Here is a 15,862-nt window from a genome sequence, read left to right as displayed (position 1 = left end):
AATAACATGTATTATAGCTGTTTCAATTCAGTTATCAAGCAAACATACCAAACATTTGCTGATTCCAGCTCCTCCAATCTGAGTATTTGCACATTTTCTGTTTTTAATTTCACTGCAAACTGAACATAATTTGGGTTTAGTTCACACAAAACATGCTGAAGACCCCATTGTTAGTAACGTAGCCTGTAGTTTCAGAGGAGTCCTCCAACCACCCCACCATGGGATTTGCCAAATATATTTTGGGCCTAAAAAAGTCCAATTTAAGAGTCTAGACTCTTCTTAATCAAACTTAAGTGTAATCAGTCTGTAACAGTAGCTGTCCTCGAGTGGCCCTACGCAAGATTTTAAATAAATAATCCAAAAATAATCAACAGATTAATCGATGAAAGTAATCTGTCCCTCAGTGATACCTTGTAATTATTGTTCATCTCTAGAAAAAATGACTTGTGATTACAGTGTGTGTGTGTGTGTGTGTGTGTGTGTGTGTGTGAGTGAGTGAGTGAGTGAGTGCATCCAACCCATCCCACAAATTGCTCTAAATCTTGATGACTGTCACTAATTCCATTTCCATCTCTCCCTCTCGTACACACACCCACTCATGCTATGCATAGCCTCTGCATAGCAATGCCTTACATGTCTGGATATGGGTTTGTGTGTGTGTGTGTGTGTGTGTGTGTGTGTGTTTGTGTGTTAACAGCAAAGATCATCCTTGCTACAGTAGGTATCAGTGCACACAGACATGGAGATGATAAAAACACAGATGAAAGACAAAATGATGAGCAATGTGCTGAGAGAGAGAAGAGTAGAAAATGGTTTGTGTTGTTGGTGGTGGAGCAGTAAGAGATGAAGAGGAGGAGGAGGAGAAGGGGGGATAAACACAGTGATGGAGAGTGAGTGAGAGGGGGGAGGAGCAGAGAGATGATTCCTCTCTCTAATCCTCTAGACACACGCTCGGTCTGGCTGCCTACTGGCTCAGAGAGAGAGACGGAGGCAGGTGGAGGGCGCAAACGGAGAGAGAAAGAGAGAGAAACCAAGTGGGAAGGGAAAAACAAGATGAAGGGAAGAGAGGAAAGGAGAGCTGCCTCTCGTAAACCACGCTGACAGAAACGCGGAGAGAAGGAAGGAGGCAGTGAGGACGAGGAGGACTGGAGAAGCCAGTGACTCTTGCACGGTTTCAAGCAGAGGGAAAGAGACGGTGGAAGAGGAGGAAGAGGAGTGCGATGCTTCAGTCCAGCGCTGCCTGAACCAAACCAGGAGAGAAGGAGAGGAGCAACAGAGAGGAGGAGAAGGAATCCATTGGGTGGAAGAAATGAAGAGGATGGAGGAGCAGAGAACGAGCAGAGACACAGATCCCCGGTTACTCAGGCTCACATGAGTGTATGGACCTGAGGCTGCCCAGAGTTACTACAAGATGCTGTCAAAGAACCAGTGTGTGAGGGCGGAGTGATGGATGCCTGTTTGCACAAACTACCTTGAAACTCAGTAGAAGTAGATGAGCGCTGGTGTGTCTGCGTGCTGGAGCAGGTGTGTGTGTCAGTGCGAGAACATATGACACAGCAGCTGTTGTAGGAGGTGACAGGGTCCGGTGCACCCAGAGAAGGGACACAAGGAGGGAGGCAGGAAGACAGACACATGGACGAAGAATAACACACACAGTCAACGATGAGTGTGTGTGCAGCGAGCAAGTAGACGAGCTTCAGTCCAACCATCTCAGGTGCAGTTAAGGGCGTGTGTACTTTGGGACAGCACCTAAAGAAAAGAAACTCACAATGAGGTGCCACTGAGCTCCTTCGAGGTTGACTCCTCTTTAAACACCGGACAAGCCACCTGACGCCGCTCCCTACCTCATTGCAACCCAACAAGTGGACTTGAAGACTCAGAAGAAGGGACCAGCTCCGGTGCCCTGCTGACTGGGAAGCCCCCAGCTGATTTCCTTTGCCCAGTGGATGCCTCCTGACTCCAACCATGGGAGAATGGACCATCCTAGAGCGCCTCCTAGAGGCCGCTGTGCAGCAGCACTCTACTATGATCGGAAGGTGAGTTCTTGTCAGAGTGCGGTGTGCGATTGCTGTCATGTGTGCATGTGTCCTTATGTTTCTGCTGTACGTCTATGCATGCATACAGTATTTAAAATACAAGTATGCCAATGCATGTGCAGGATATGAATCCTTCCCCGCTCCACTCTCAGTCTTTAATCCCTCTGACTGACAGTGACGGGAGGGTTAGGCGACCAGGAGGGACACTGTGTGCACACAAAGGCTTTGGACATCCAAAGCAGCGTGACGATACCTCACCTTAAAGTCGACAATGCCTTTATTGCTGTCATTCATTTTCTGCTGCACCTCGCCACGCTGATGTCTTCTTTCTCCCTCCTTTTTCCTCTCGTCAACTCTGCTTCAGATGCCATCCCGAGCCTCATTTCAGCTTTCCCACAATCCAACCCCTCCCTCCCGCCTTCCCTCTTATCTTTCGCTTTCTTTCTCTGTCAAGTATGAAGTCATTCCGCAACCTAAAAAAACTAGTCATGAGCGCAAGGTCAGGGCACTTATGATTTATGCATCACTATACATGCCAGGATGTCTTGTATTTTAGTTTGAATAACTCATTCCCGTTGGCCGCAGGACGAGCAATTATTGATGAGCGTTTTAGCCACAGAGGCGCATCAGCTTTGGAGATGGCATTAAACATGATTTCACATCTAGTAAAGGACACATTTCTGAGTTTGGGGTTTTCTTGGGACATGTTTGAAAACCACAGGTTCAGCATGGGTTCATTAGAGACTGTCTGAATTAGCAGTTTAAGCCAATCCCCTGTAGCCACTGACTCACTCGCGCTAGTGGTACTCTTGAATTATTGAGTGAATAAATGTCAGCCAGTTTACGAAGTGACTGATGTGGAGAAACATCCTTTTTTTGGCAGGAGATGAGTCTTCTCCTGCTGACAAAGCTCAGAGTGTGAATTTTGCCGGTTTATGAAACTGAAGTGATTTGGAGTGTTGCTCTGAGAGCACTCTGTGTCGGCTGGATGGTTAGATAGACTTGTTTCCTATTGGTGTTATGATGGGATGATGGGTCAGCATTTGCTTCCCCTCATTCATGACACACTGGAGGAGCAGTGTCGCTCATCAACTGGACTAGTCATCCTGGCTGCAGGGTCTCAGCGGCAGCGAGAAAGAGACGAGAGCAGAAACAGAGGGTTGTTAAGGAGGACGAAGACAAATAAAATCCCCAAAGGAAATTGAGGAAAAGATGGGGAAAGAAGGAGTTTGGTTACAAAGTAGAGAAGCGATGAACTGAAATCCACAGAGTGCAAGATGTGAGAGACAGAGAGCAGATGATGGAGAAAGAGTAAAAAGACAGAGCGAAGGCGAGGGGCGGCGAGGAGCAGTTATTCACAGACAAGCGAGCAGACACATGGCCTCAGTCTGTAGGACGTTGGTAGGAAGCCAAGAGGACTGTCTCGTCACGAGATGGTGCTGCATGTCATGACCTAAGCAGGGCAACCAGGACACCCGGCGGCAAAAAGCCTCAGATCATCTTCACGCAGAATACATCTGTTGTCCAGACAGTTGAAATGTTCAGATGACGGGAGGAACTTTTTCAAAATATCAAAATTTACATGCAAGGTTTCCAGCAGCCCTGCACAGTGTAACATTTGTTTAGGCTCAATACATTTGGTTTCCATTCCCACTCACTGTCCAGCAATACCTCAGCTTTTATAATGTACACAATGTTTCAGTAAACCAGTGAATTACAGCTTTTGAAATGCTTCCAACGGTCTGTGAAAAGTATCTGTCTGAGCAAACTCAGGTGGTGCATTTTTCCAGCAATATAAAACTGATTTTATGTGTGCAGGAAGTTCAGAGGTCAGGACAATATCAACAGCATCTCTTCAGCTAATAGGAAGCTATTCAGTGGTCGGCTCAAGGACACTTCAGCAGGGTGGATCCACGCTGTCGAGTGGTTTGAGCTCAGGTTGACATGGTGAAGGATGTAGTGATAGCTGTAGCCTCTCAGTGCACAACAGCCAGACAGTATAACAGCCATTTAAAGTGTTTTTACAGGTAGTTGTTATTTAAGCTGTAAGTGAAACTCTTTTAGCAGCTGTAAACTGATTATTGATTAACTGTCCAATTGGCCAACTGATTGAGTACAGGTTTTCCTTTCTTTACTAACTCGACTAAGAGAATTATTGTAGTGGTTTCCATGGTAAAATAGCAAAGATAGGACCAAGTCATTGTTTTGCAAGGGTGCTTTCACACCTGCCCTGTTTGGTCCGGTTACAAACGAACTCTGGTGCGGTTCATTTGTGGTGAGAAGGTGTTCCGACCTGGATGTGAACCAACTGCAGTCACATGACACATTGTTTGGGTTAAACATGAGCATGTTACAGTCCTGGAGGATTATTAATGTGCACCTCCTCCTGTACTGCCTTAATATGCACATTCAGCACATCCAATGCATCAAAACATTGTTTTCTAGTTGGAGCCGCGCCTCGTTTTCAAACTGTATGGTTTGACTAAAATGAACAATGACAGCAATATAGTCCACGATGAGCAGCGCTAAAATCAACCTGCGTAGTTGTCCCTCCATTGTGACATTAGAAAGTGTCACATTTATCTTGCAAGTGTACTCTTCTTCAAAGTTTGCTTTACTTCCTGGATTTTTCCCCACATGGAAATTCTGACCAAGAGCAGCTTTCTCGAGTTCATGTAATTTGACTCGAGTCTACACCTCTGTAAATTAGGCTGGTTGTTTGTTGGATGTTACCTTCACAACACAGCCCTGGGTATGCACAGGTATGTTTACTGGAAGTCTAAAAGGTGTTGCTGCTTGGACATACATGTGACATTTTACTAACTTAAAACACAGACAAACAGAGGGAGGATTTCATTCATGATATTTATTTATCCCTTGAAATGTGTTAATCAGAAGCTTTCCTATTCACTTAGTGCTCTTACTGATGATATGAAAAGAGCCAGTCGACCATTTTTAGCTTTAGTGTCTGTGTGACAGCCTGTATGTTCCCTCAGTAAAGTGCCTTCCCTGCATCTGGCTTTTCTACAGCTCAAAACCATCTAATCTGGGACATCACTGCTGACATGAATTTTTATAAACGCACGCTAATACTCCCTCAATCCTAAAACCTATTGGTCCCCCCGCTGGGATTTCACGCATTTCATTGGTCAGCGCAGGTGCCGTCCTGCCGGAGAAAGCGTTGGACAGGTTGCTGTCCGTGAGGTGATGCCAGCGTGTGTTCTCATGAGCCCACCATGACAACAGCCTGCAGGCCTGAGTGGATTCGTCATACATGAGTCACACACACATTAGGGGGAATGTAACACTTGTTTGTGTAAGATTACGAACAGCTCTAGAGATTCCCTTCTACGGTCAGGGTTGTGTGTGTGTGTGTGTGTGTGTGTGTGTGTGCAGAAACACTCCTGCTCCTGTGTACTGTCTCGTTATCACATGTGCTTGGACGGGTTTCGGTCCTATCTGTGAGTGTGTGTTTGTGTATTCACCTGCTACCTGTGATTAATTCCTGCCATTACGGGCAGTGGGGCAGGTGTAAATCGACGGGGACCATCTGATGGACTGTGGGACCCCAGCGCCTGTTGGTACACACGGCCTCTGAGGAGAAACCGTGATGAAGCACTCTCTACCTAACTACTGTCAACACATCACTCATGCTGTCTCTGTGGTCCAGCTCCCATAGGCTACAGTCCCATATGTGAGCTGCCATTGGTCGGCGTGGGCCCGCTAAACATGCAGGCGCATCCTCCCACAATCTGATATTGATCTCCAATAATGGAATAGGAAGTGGAGCTTGATAGAAGACAGGGCACTTAATGAAACAGTCTTTAGGCTTGTCCATTTGCAATACAAATGGACTCATGGGTTGCAGCGACTGGAATGTTAAGTGAGTGATTAAAGCTGTAAGTACATCATTGACTTTTCTGCCTGTTAAAATAAAACATAAGAGTAATTAGCAGACCAAATATTTATACTGGCAATACCTTTCTTGACAAGTGAGCAGTGGTTAAACACCTTCAAGATGAATAAAAGTTACCCCTCAAAACTATTTGTCCAAGGATAACATACTGCTGATCATTAAAGCCTTTTTCTTGTAAAAAGGGAATGGCAAAATACTTCCATAAAAAGCAGAGCATAAATTCCACATTTGTGTTGCTCATCTATCAGTCACTCTCCTATTGGGGACTGCACACTGCTCCGACGACCCAAAATTCTGAAACCCTATTTTCCCTATTTCACTTCCCCAACAGCAAGTAATGTTTCCCAGAAAATACACACTCCCTGCAATAAGACTGTCCAGTTGCCAGAAAAAAATGTTCTCATTGTGTGTTTCTCTAAACCAGAGACGGTTTTTGCTATGGGCAATGTGGGCGACTGCCCAGGGCGCAATCTATGTGAGGGTGCACGAGCGCCCTCCAAAAAAACCAAAAACAACAAAAAAAACTTCGCCAGTTTTCTAGACTACCGCTCATTTCCACGTCAAGTTAGTGGAGTGGGCGCTTACTTATGGAGGGACTGTTCTTTACTTGTCAGGGGAGGAGGGTGGCTAGTGCCGAGGGATGGTTCGCCCAGGGTGTAAAACTAGCCAGGACCGCCTCTGCTCTAAACTATGGATACGTTAGATTTGTGCATTATTTTTAGTGGACATGTTGAAACTCCATGTCAACATCCCAGTATCTGAAGGTGTGGTAAGGTATAAGCATTAGCGTTAGCCTCCGACTCCGACTTGTTGCTTCCTTGGTGACTTTTTGACATTTTTCTCTCAGCAATTGAAAAGTTGTCGACTTAACTTGCCTATAAAAACACGTAGGGTTTTAGAGAGTGGTTTAAAAAGAATAAATATATTGGTAGTCCCATGAGGAGCTCAACCAAACTCCATCTTCACATGGCGCTGCCCACACCGGAGGTCGTGGTAAGGTATAAGAACGAAAACCACTTGGTTATGGTTAGGAAAATATCACCTTTTGGCTTAAAACATCCACATTCGGTGGCTCGAACTCCGCTGGGAAATCGTAACTAACTGCAGAAAGTGTATTTTCAGAGAGACTTCGGAGCAATTGGCGGCTGTTTTTGGGATAACGGGCTGACAGAGAAATGGGTTGTTAGTCCAACAGGACATTTTTGGACTAATGGGGCTTCAGAATTTTGGGCTATTGGTATAGTGACATGGCACCTTCCCGTCAGGTTCTAAGAGCGGTCAGAATGATTTTCTCTGGCTTTTTTGTCAGACTTCTTTTTGTCTTTTTGAATCATGACATCGCTGATTTTTGGCTGCTTGACAGATAATTTTGTTGCCAGTGTATTTTCTGCAGTAAAGACGTCAAGAAAAAGGAATTTATTTCCTCCATGGCAGGAAAAAACAGACATAGAGAAACTTGTTAGCTTAGCAACATCAAGGCTGCGAACAACCCTTAATGCAACACTTTATTCTCTCTACTAAAAAACGACATTGACTATGATATGTTCCTTTTTCTTCCGCATAAATTTTCCAGAAAAAAAAAATATTACTTGGGCCAAAACGCTACTATAAAGGTCTCAGTATTCTACAACTGAACTAGGCTGAAAGTTGGATAGCGTTTTGTCTGACCATTCTGACAGCACAGATGTTTTTAAGCTGTTCTGAATGGCCACATTCAAAATTACAATTTTTTTTCTATACATTTAATGTCTCTGCTGAATGAATGTACAAATGGAGATAACATAACACACTCTCAAACCTTCTTTCCTCTGAAGCATTCATGGTGTTACACTCACTCACATACACAAAAAGTGATGGACGATCAAGAGAGTCAAACTTTGCCAATTGTCGCACGTCTTTGTACCTCTTCATACCCAGCCCACAGCTGCAGAAAGTGGGCAGAATTGTTGAAATGTGTGTTTTGGAAAGTTAACACCTACCTGATATCAGACAAAACTGTCATTTTTTCTTGACCAGTCACTAGAGACTAGAGACATATGCGCTTGAATCTAACATCATTTTAAGTCCACACTGATGTGTAGTCATGCCAACATACCTGTTTTTACCAGTATTAAGAGCAGAGTATCATCATTGTTGGTATTACTACCCATTGGTTCCAGCACACAGCTTGACAACTGCATTAGACCTGCTGGTGGTGCTGATTGGCTAATCTCTAGTCCCCTCGTGGTGCTCATTGGATTGTTTCTGACTTTAAGCAACTGCTGCTTCATGTCACGATGCCAGATTAATCAGTCAACTTAGTGTAATGGGCGGATTCCAAGGTCTGGACCCAGTTAACATCTGCAAAGGGGGTTTCTGACGCTGCGACGTGACCTGACATGCACTGTGTTTGAAGCATACTGAGGCCTTAAAACTGCTTTGAAGCACTAGATGGGTGTTTTGAAATACTGTCCTTGCAGCTGTAGCTCATGTGGAGAGCTACACAGAACCCCTGAAGAAGAGATGGTTGAAGGTTTGCTTGTCTCTCAGCATGCTTTTGGACATGTGCACTTTACAGGAGGCGATCAAGAGCGTGTGCAGGTGTGTTTCTGCAGGAGAGCTACAACTCATTCTTGACATAGGCCAGCTCGCTCAGCATGACTCCTCAGCACGGCTCCCCTGAGTCAAATAAGTGTCGTCACTCAGGAGCCATCAGCTTATCCGTCTCGGCAAGCATGTGCGTGTGTTTATGTCACATGCACTCTTTCAGCACAGCACAATGTACACACCAAGTCAAAACCAATATGTATTGGTGAGCAGTGTGTTCACGCGACTCCACGTGCCTGTGTTTGTCGACAGGTTACAGCTCTGTCGTCACATGACCTTTAGATCATCGCGCTTTTATTTAGCGAGTCCCCACAGAGCGCTCACAACCCCCACGGAGGTGATGGGTGATTTTGTTTGCACAGAATGAGGCTTATCTGGCAAATGTGTGCTATATTGCAGAAAAAAAGAAAGCGAGAAAGAGGCTGTGATATCGCCTCGCCTGCGGCAGATTCCCCGGAGAGATTGTTAAAAAGAGACGCTTACAGAAGGCCATGCGAGACCTCAGACATCTATTCTCTCCATCCCTCCCAGTCTCTGCTTTCACACTTCCTCTATCCATATGTAATGGCCCCTGGGATGCTGTCGGATGTAGTGTCAGAGTCCTCTCTGTGCTGCCATAAGAAACAGGTTATTAAAATGACCTCACATTTTCTATAATGAGATTATGAATCATATGAATGGGAGGTAGATGTAATTCCTGCTGCATCTCAGACTTTCAGAGCATACACTCGCTGATAAAACCTCAATTTATGGACTCTATCTGGCAAAATACTCATAATGTCAAGTTTATTATTAACGATGCTCCTCAAGTGTGCTTTAGAGTTCATGTCAGTGCTGATAGTGGGATTGATCGACTCTAGCTGCGTGCTAGAAAAACAGGCATCCTGGGAATGAGCCTCGAGAGCAGGAAAGAGCTGTTCTGTAGTTGCCTGCAGCCTTTCATGACTGGAGTACTACAACCAGCCTCCATAGGGACTGATGGAGAGCTGTAGCTGGGGGAGAAAGAGAGAGCAACCGCACATAATTATGCAGCTTGTGTTCTCATTTCTTTTTTGCTTACACCTCATATACACTTCCACTTATTCTCTCTCTGCTTTCCAGCTGCTTTTTCTCCTTCTCTTGAGCATCACAGTCCACATATGCTAAGATCAGGGTTATTATGATGTGATCGATTCCTGTTGCAAATGTGTGTTAATTCAGGCCAATCACCAGCATAAATGTTGGCAATTTATGTTTCTGCAAACCATGGATATGTAACATTTGCATCCTGTTATGTAGCAGCTATAGGTGCAAAAACCACTTGGTTAAGGTTAGGAAAAGATCATATTTTGGCTTAAAATACCCAGTTTTGGGGCCACAATCACAGCTGGAAATGCAGAGGGACCAGTTTTTCGAAGCACGATCCTCGCTAGAAATGCAGCCATGGCTTGCTAAAAACAAGCGGTGTTGTTGTTTGTTGGTCTCAGACAGTGGCCTGCTGTGATCTGCAGCTTGGCAGCTGTCTCACTGAGTCAGCTTATACATGTAATCAGAACTAAGTCACTTTAGAAAACCTTGATATGACACGTATGAATGTACAATGCCAACATTTTCTCCTGGTGACTGGGCTGCTTCATCTGACACGTTGGAAGATAAACCTCCATCTTGATCCTGTGTTAACGCAGTCTTACATCAGCTGTATCATGATACAATTGCAGGGAAACACTGGCAGATGAACAGACTCAGGCGAGACCTAACCACACTACAATAATGTGATGGTCACGGAGAAGAGAAGAGAGGTAGAGGGATGAATGGATAAAGATAGGGAGATTAGGTTCAGGTGAAGGGGTTCGAGTTCAGGCAGATTTCACCTTGCAGGGCCTCGGGGAGAAACTGTCTCTGGCAGGGTGACTCAGTAAGGCTTACAGGTTTAGCGTTAGCACCTCTCTGGAGGACAGAGCAGGTCAGTGTTGGAATGATACCGGGGGGTTGGTTTAACCCGGACATTACCTTACACACACAAACACAGGAGAGCAACCCTGTAAAAAAAGCCACCTGAGCCAGCCATGTAGTCATTTATGAAATATGTTTTCATTTTTAAGCATCAATATAGAATTGAAACAGAGCCCTTGGAATAATTTTGGGTCTAGTGCAGTGAAACTTGCACTACACAACTGATATATTCTTAATCCATCACTTTGATCATTCTGTTGACTTTTAAGTAGAAGTCACGTTTTTGTGAAGCGGTTGAAAGCAGGATCCAATTTGAAACCTCTCACCTGCTGGTGCATTCAGGGACCTGTTATCAGATCTGACATCCAAGGTATGAAAATCACCCACCAAGGTCTGCAGTATGCTGTTAGAAAATCAATACCTGAACACGCCAACATGAAAAGCACATCCCTGTACTCATCTGCATTACCACATGATGACAGCGGTGACGGGATGAATTATTAATCTCAGGCAGGTTTTACACCACCGCAAGATTATTTTCATACCTTGTTGACGCGAGCTGTATGGAAGGCAGGCATACGGTAAATATATTGGCTGTTGGAGGTTGTGTTATACCAGCGTATATATGGATATGTTAATGAAATATTAGTCATATAAATATTAAATGCCATCTTTATTAGAAAGTTGTCGGTTCTCATAAGGTCTAATAAGGCGAGGGATTTAATGTCAAGTAGTGTATAAATGAATTCCTAATGGGGTAGTGTAGTCACTGTGCTGAGGGTAATACAGTTTCTCTGAGGGCTCATTTATGTACGTCCGTTTCAAATATTGTAAATGTCACTGCCCTCATACTTCCATGCGTCATTTATGATGGCATAGATACAGCCCATAGATAGCACTAGAGGGCAGAGTCAAATGTTTCACAACAAACAACACATGATGAACGGTGGAGGTTGTAATAATGTACTTTTTGATGTAGTCGGCGGTGGTCTCTGAAGCCATGTAAGACATGCTTGCTTAAACCTGGTGACACTGCCCCCACGATCTCCGGTGGTACTACTGCATTTCATCCGTATCTGTAAGCTTTCAGAAAACGTGCACAAGTACGGACAAAATGAACGCAGAGTAAAGAGAGAAGGCTTCATCTGTGTCCGTATATGTATCCAATGTGGAGCATAAGGCCCCGATCACACAGAAAGTGTTTTAGCAGCTGGAGGCGGCTCTCTGTAATTGTTTATAATGAGAATGAAGCTTATTGCTCACTTTTTTGCGTTGCCATGTACCTTGCATTTCTGTGCTCTAGGCGCCTTTTTTGCAGAAGTGTTCTGAACTTGAGTTGAAGTTTTTTCAAGAGCGGAAAACACCCAGCATCATCTCTGCTTTTATTCCCCATTGTTCAATCGGATGATTTGAGAGGCGGGCCTTCTATGGTGGTCACGACAACAAGTTTACAACTGGTAAACAACATTTTTGTAATGCTAGGCCTGACGACAGACAGCAGGTTGTCAGACTGCCCACGAGTCCTCCTAAAATATGCCTGTAAATGGCCATCATCGAGGAGAAGCTCCTGGACCAACTGCTGGTTCTCCCTGTGACTCACCCTCTTTTTTAGGGTCTCATGTACCCACACAGATCTCCGTTTCCCTGTGCCCAACAAACCATTTGCAAGTACCCTCTGCTCTGCTTGTCCATTTTAGTACCTAGCTCCTAATTACTGTAAAAGAAAAGGAAGACACAGGGATGCTAGGGTAGGGAGGTGATGGAATGGTTGCCGGGCAACAATAAAAAGGCACATCAAGCATTTTTGCCTCGCGTTTTGCAACCTGCGAAACGCTTTCTGTGATCGGGACCTTAATGAACCTGTAGGATTAATATTCTCTAATCAATACCAACATGACAATGACAGTAAAATACCTAACTTCACTCTTGGTTTTCACGTTAGACTCTTGACTTGTTCCCCCATTGCTGTTACAGTCACAACTGTTGCCCTAAAATAACCCGACCAAAAATTACGCTGAGGCAGTAACTAGCCTAAAGTGCACACATAAACAGTAATAATACACTGCGTGTGAAATTGCAAATTATGCACTACATACCCAACATGTGTGCTGTGTTCAACATATTTTTCATTTCATTTTACGTAACCATTCATCCTGTTGGGGGTTGCAGGGTGGCTGGAGCCTATCCCAGCTGACATTGGGTGAAAGGCGGGTTTCACCCTGGACAGGTCACCAGACTATCACAGGGCTGACACATAGAGACAGACAACCATTCACACTCACATTCACACCTACGGACAATTTAGAGTCACCAATTAACCTGCATGTCTTTGGACTGTGGGAGGAAGCCGGAGCACCTGGAGGAAACCCACGCTGACACGGGGAGAACATGCAAACTTCATACAGAAGTAGCCTAGTATCTTTTTCATCACACTGAGCTGTAATTACCACATCACTTCGTGAGAGCCTTGTTGCCTGTCTCCAGTAGTGCTATGGCAGAAGATGTGAGAAAGTGAGACTGTGGTGTAATGGTAAGTACATATCATTAGACTCATGCTGAAGTGGCTGTGCTTACTGGGAGAAAAATGTCTGACCCTTTTATAAAGTCAGTTAGAAATAAAGATAAAATACGAGCAATTACATTAAAACACATAACCAACTTTGATCTTTGTTTCATACAAAGCAACGCTGCAGCTCAAGTTTTCTCAGTCTATTTGTGTGAGCTCATGGCTGTGAGATCGCTGCCTTATTTATAAAATCTACTTCTATTATGCATGACCAACAGCATTTCAACAGAGGCATCGTAAAGCTGACATTCTCCTTTTGTTTGATTGATGATTGTTTGTCCGCTGATGTTCTGATACAAGCCGCTCCACCACATATCTCCATGCATGTCTCTTCTGTTCTTTTTCACTCTGCCTCCTCACTTTATCTCCCTCCATCTCGTTGTTTGAAGATGAAAAGGGCCCTCTTCTGCCATTGATTTATCCTCCTTATCCCCACACGCCCAGACTCCCATCATCGGCTGCATCTTCACACTTTACTGCGGTCTCTAATGAACAAGCTGACGGTGTAAGAGTCACTTAGACAGCAGTGCATTCATCTCTTTCAGCATGTTTAAGTGTGTGTGTTTGTGACGACTCTTCCTCTGAGGCAGTATCAGCTTGTGCACAGTGTGATCGACTCAACATGAATAAAAAATCGTGAGCACACCGAGTCACACCTTGCTAAAATGCACAACATCTTCACCAGGACCAACACGCTATAATGAGACATCTGATTCACTGCCCCCTCACACGTGTACACGCACACACACACTCTTTACCAGATGGTCATCCAAATATACAAACATGTGCGTAAGCAAACTTGCAGCGTGGTTAATATATTTATACTCATTACTGAGGGCGGAAACATACACATAGACGCGCTTCCTCACACATACGCACACATACTGCCAAAGCTGTCACAGCACTCGTCTTTGCATATGAGCATCCAGATAGAGTGTGACAATGCATTCGCACCTCACACACACACACACACACACACACACACACACGCACAATCCCATTCGCAGATTCTTCAATTAAGCAGTGAAGTCACGCTGCAGGGTGTGTGTCTGACTCTCGGCAATATGCTGCACTCACACTGCTCTCTTAGCTAATTATGATCAAGCTACTTGGTAGACAAACAGATAAATTTAGCCTTCACAGCCTGTAGAATGACAGCAGCACGACTTGTAGGTTGGCGGCTATTTACCAGAGGAAACTGTACGTCCCAACAGGCATCAGTGTCACATTATGATGCTGCGGTCTTGTCATAGCAGATAGATGATGAGAACCACAGATAGGGCCTGACATAAAAATATTACTCACTTCAAGAAAGAGTTCCATGGTAATGTCTGTCCATCAAATATTAAGAGGAGCCAGGAGAAATGCTGCTTAGCTTAGCACTTAGCATGAAAACAGGGGAAACAGCTAACGGCTCCAAGTAACTGCGCTTGGCTAAGAAACAGTTGGGCACAAAACCCCCCGTAAAACCTCAACATTTTTATGTAACAGTTTTAAAACTGAATAAACAGATGATATATATTGCCTCACAGTGAACTTCGTAGGTGCTGCTGTGTGGATTTTGCCACCAGGCTAGCTGTTCCCCTCCTTTTCCAGTTTAGTTTCAAGCTTTTAGGTGTCAAATGCTGCAGGGGAAACTCAGGATTTGATGGGTGTGATACAAAGGAGTTTCACAAGGGTCATTAAAGGAATACTTCACCCACAAAATGACCACTTGCATATCAAATACTCGCCCTGTGTCATATTCAGTTCCTAAAAAAGTTTCTCGCATGCCTTCACGGTGAACGAAGAATCCAAAAACAGAGAATATTCTTGATGAATTGCAAAAAAGCAACAACAAAACTATGTCAAAACATCTGTTACAACTTGACAACTAAAATCCAAGTCTCATTTATCCAGTCGTACGATCACAACTTCCCAAGCACATGAATTTCCACTTAAATCTAACTGTTTAAAACACTTCAGCTCATGCACAGATGAGTAGCGCACCTGGGCATTTAAACTCTGCTCAGTGGAATACACAAGCAGAGTTCGAATGCACCTGGTTGCCCATTCCTGCAACTCAGTAAATGAGACTTGGGTACCAACCAGTGGTTCCCAAAATGTAGGTTGTGGGTACATTCTGAATGAACCACAAGTGACTTGCAAACTAGTCAAGTTTGTATAAAACGCACCTTATTTTGAAGTACAGTACATTTCCAGCACACAGCTTTCATTTTGAAGTGCCATTTCCTGTTGTAGAGTGAGTGACTAATAAACAGACGCAGCAATCTAACTCACCAACATGGACAAACACAAGCATGACACTGTACATATTAAACTGTGTGGACCTTGAACTAATGATTACAAAGAAATCTGGACCCTGTGGCTGGACCAGTTGGTAACCTCTGGGTTATACTACATGATTTGTGTGAGCGTTTGTAAATGGATAATGGTTACATGGGGTAAATAACTGATATATAAGGTACAAATGTCTCATAACCCTACTGAAGTACAGTACTTAATCTACTAAATTACATTCCATCACTTCCCATTCTGGACATGAGACCTGTGTTAATGTAAAATGGTTTTTTATGTGAGATCAGAAACACTGTATAAAAATAGGAGGCCTATAGGTGTGTTTTCTGTTGGTTTGGGATGTTCCCTGCACAGCCATGTGCTGTCTGCTTGTGTGTCATGGAGGCTCCCTGCATGTGCCAGAGCGGCTGATTTGGGTTGGAGCTTGGCACGGGGAGAGTCGCAGTGGGTGGGGAGTTGGCATGGATGCGACGGGCCTAACTCGGGATTGTCCAAAACCCACCGTTTTAATCCGGATTACCGCCATCA

At 44.3% G+C, this 15,862-nt stretch overlaps 1 protein-coding gene across 1 annotated transcript in view; it reads left to right on the top strand.

Annotated features, from left to right (window-relative positions):
• The first annotated feature begins 977 nt into the window (after positions 1-977).
• LOC126405497 (gap junction delta-2 protein) overlaps positions 978-15,862 on the top strand; it is a 39,480-nt gene continuing 24,595 nt past the window's right edge. Inside the window, exon 1 of the mRNA XM_050069257.1 lies at positions 978-2,036. Coding sequence (XP_049925214.1) covers positions 1,966-2,036 — 71 coding nt within the window. The 5' untranslated portion in view covers positions 978-1,965. The remainder of the gene's footprint in view (positions 2,037-15,862) is intronic.

This window comes from Epinephelus moara, chromosome 2 (assembly GCF_006386435.1).
Source record: "Epinephelus moara isolate mb chromosome 2, YSFRI_EMoa_1.0, whole genome shotgun sequence".
Taxonomy (NCBI): Eukaryota; Metazoa; Chordata; class Actinopteri; order Perciformes; family Serranidae; genus Epinephelus; species Epinephelus moara.
The sequence above is the reverse complement of the archived record's forward strand: the minus strand, read 5'-3'. Positions and strand labels throughout refer to the sequence as shown.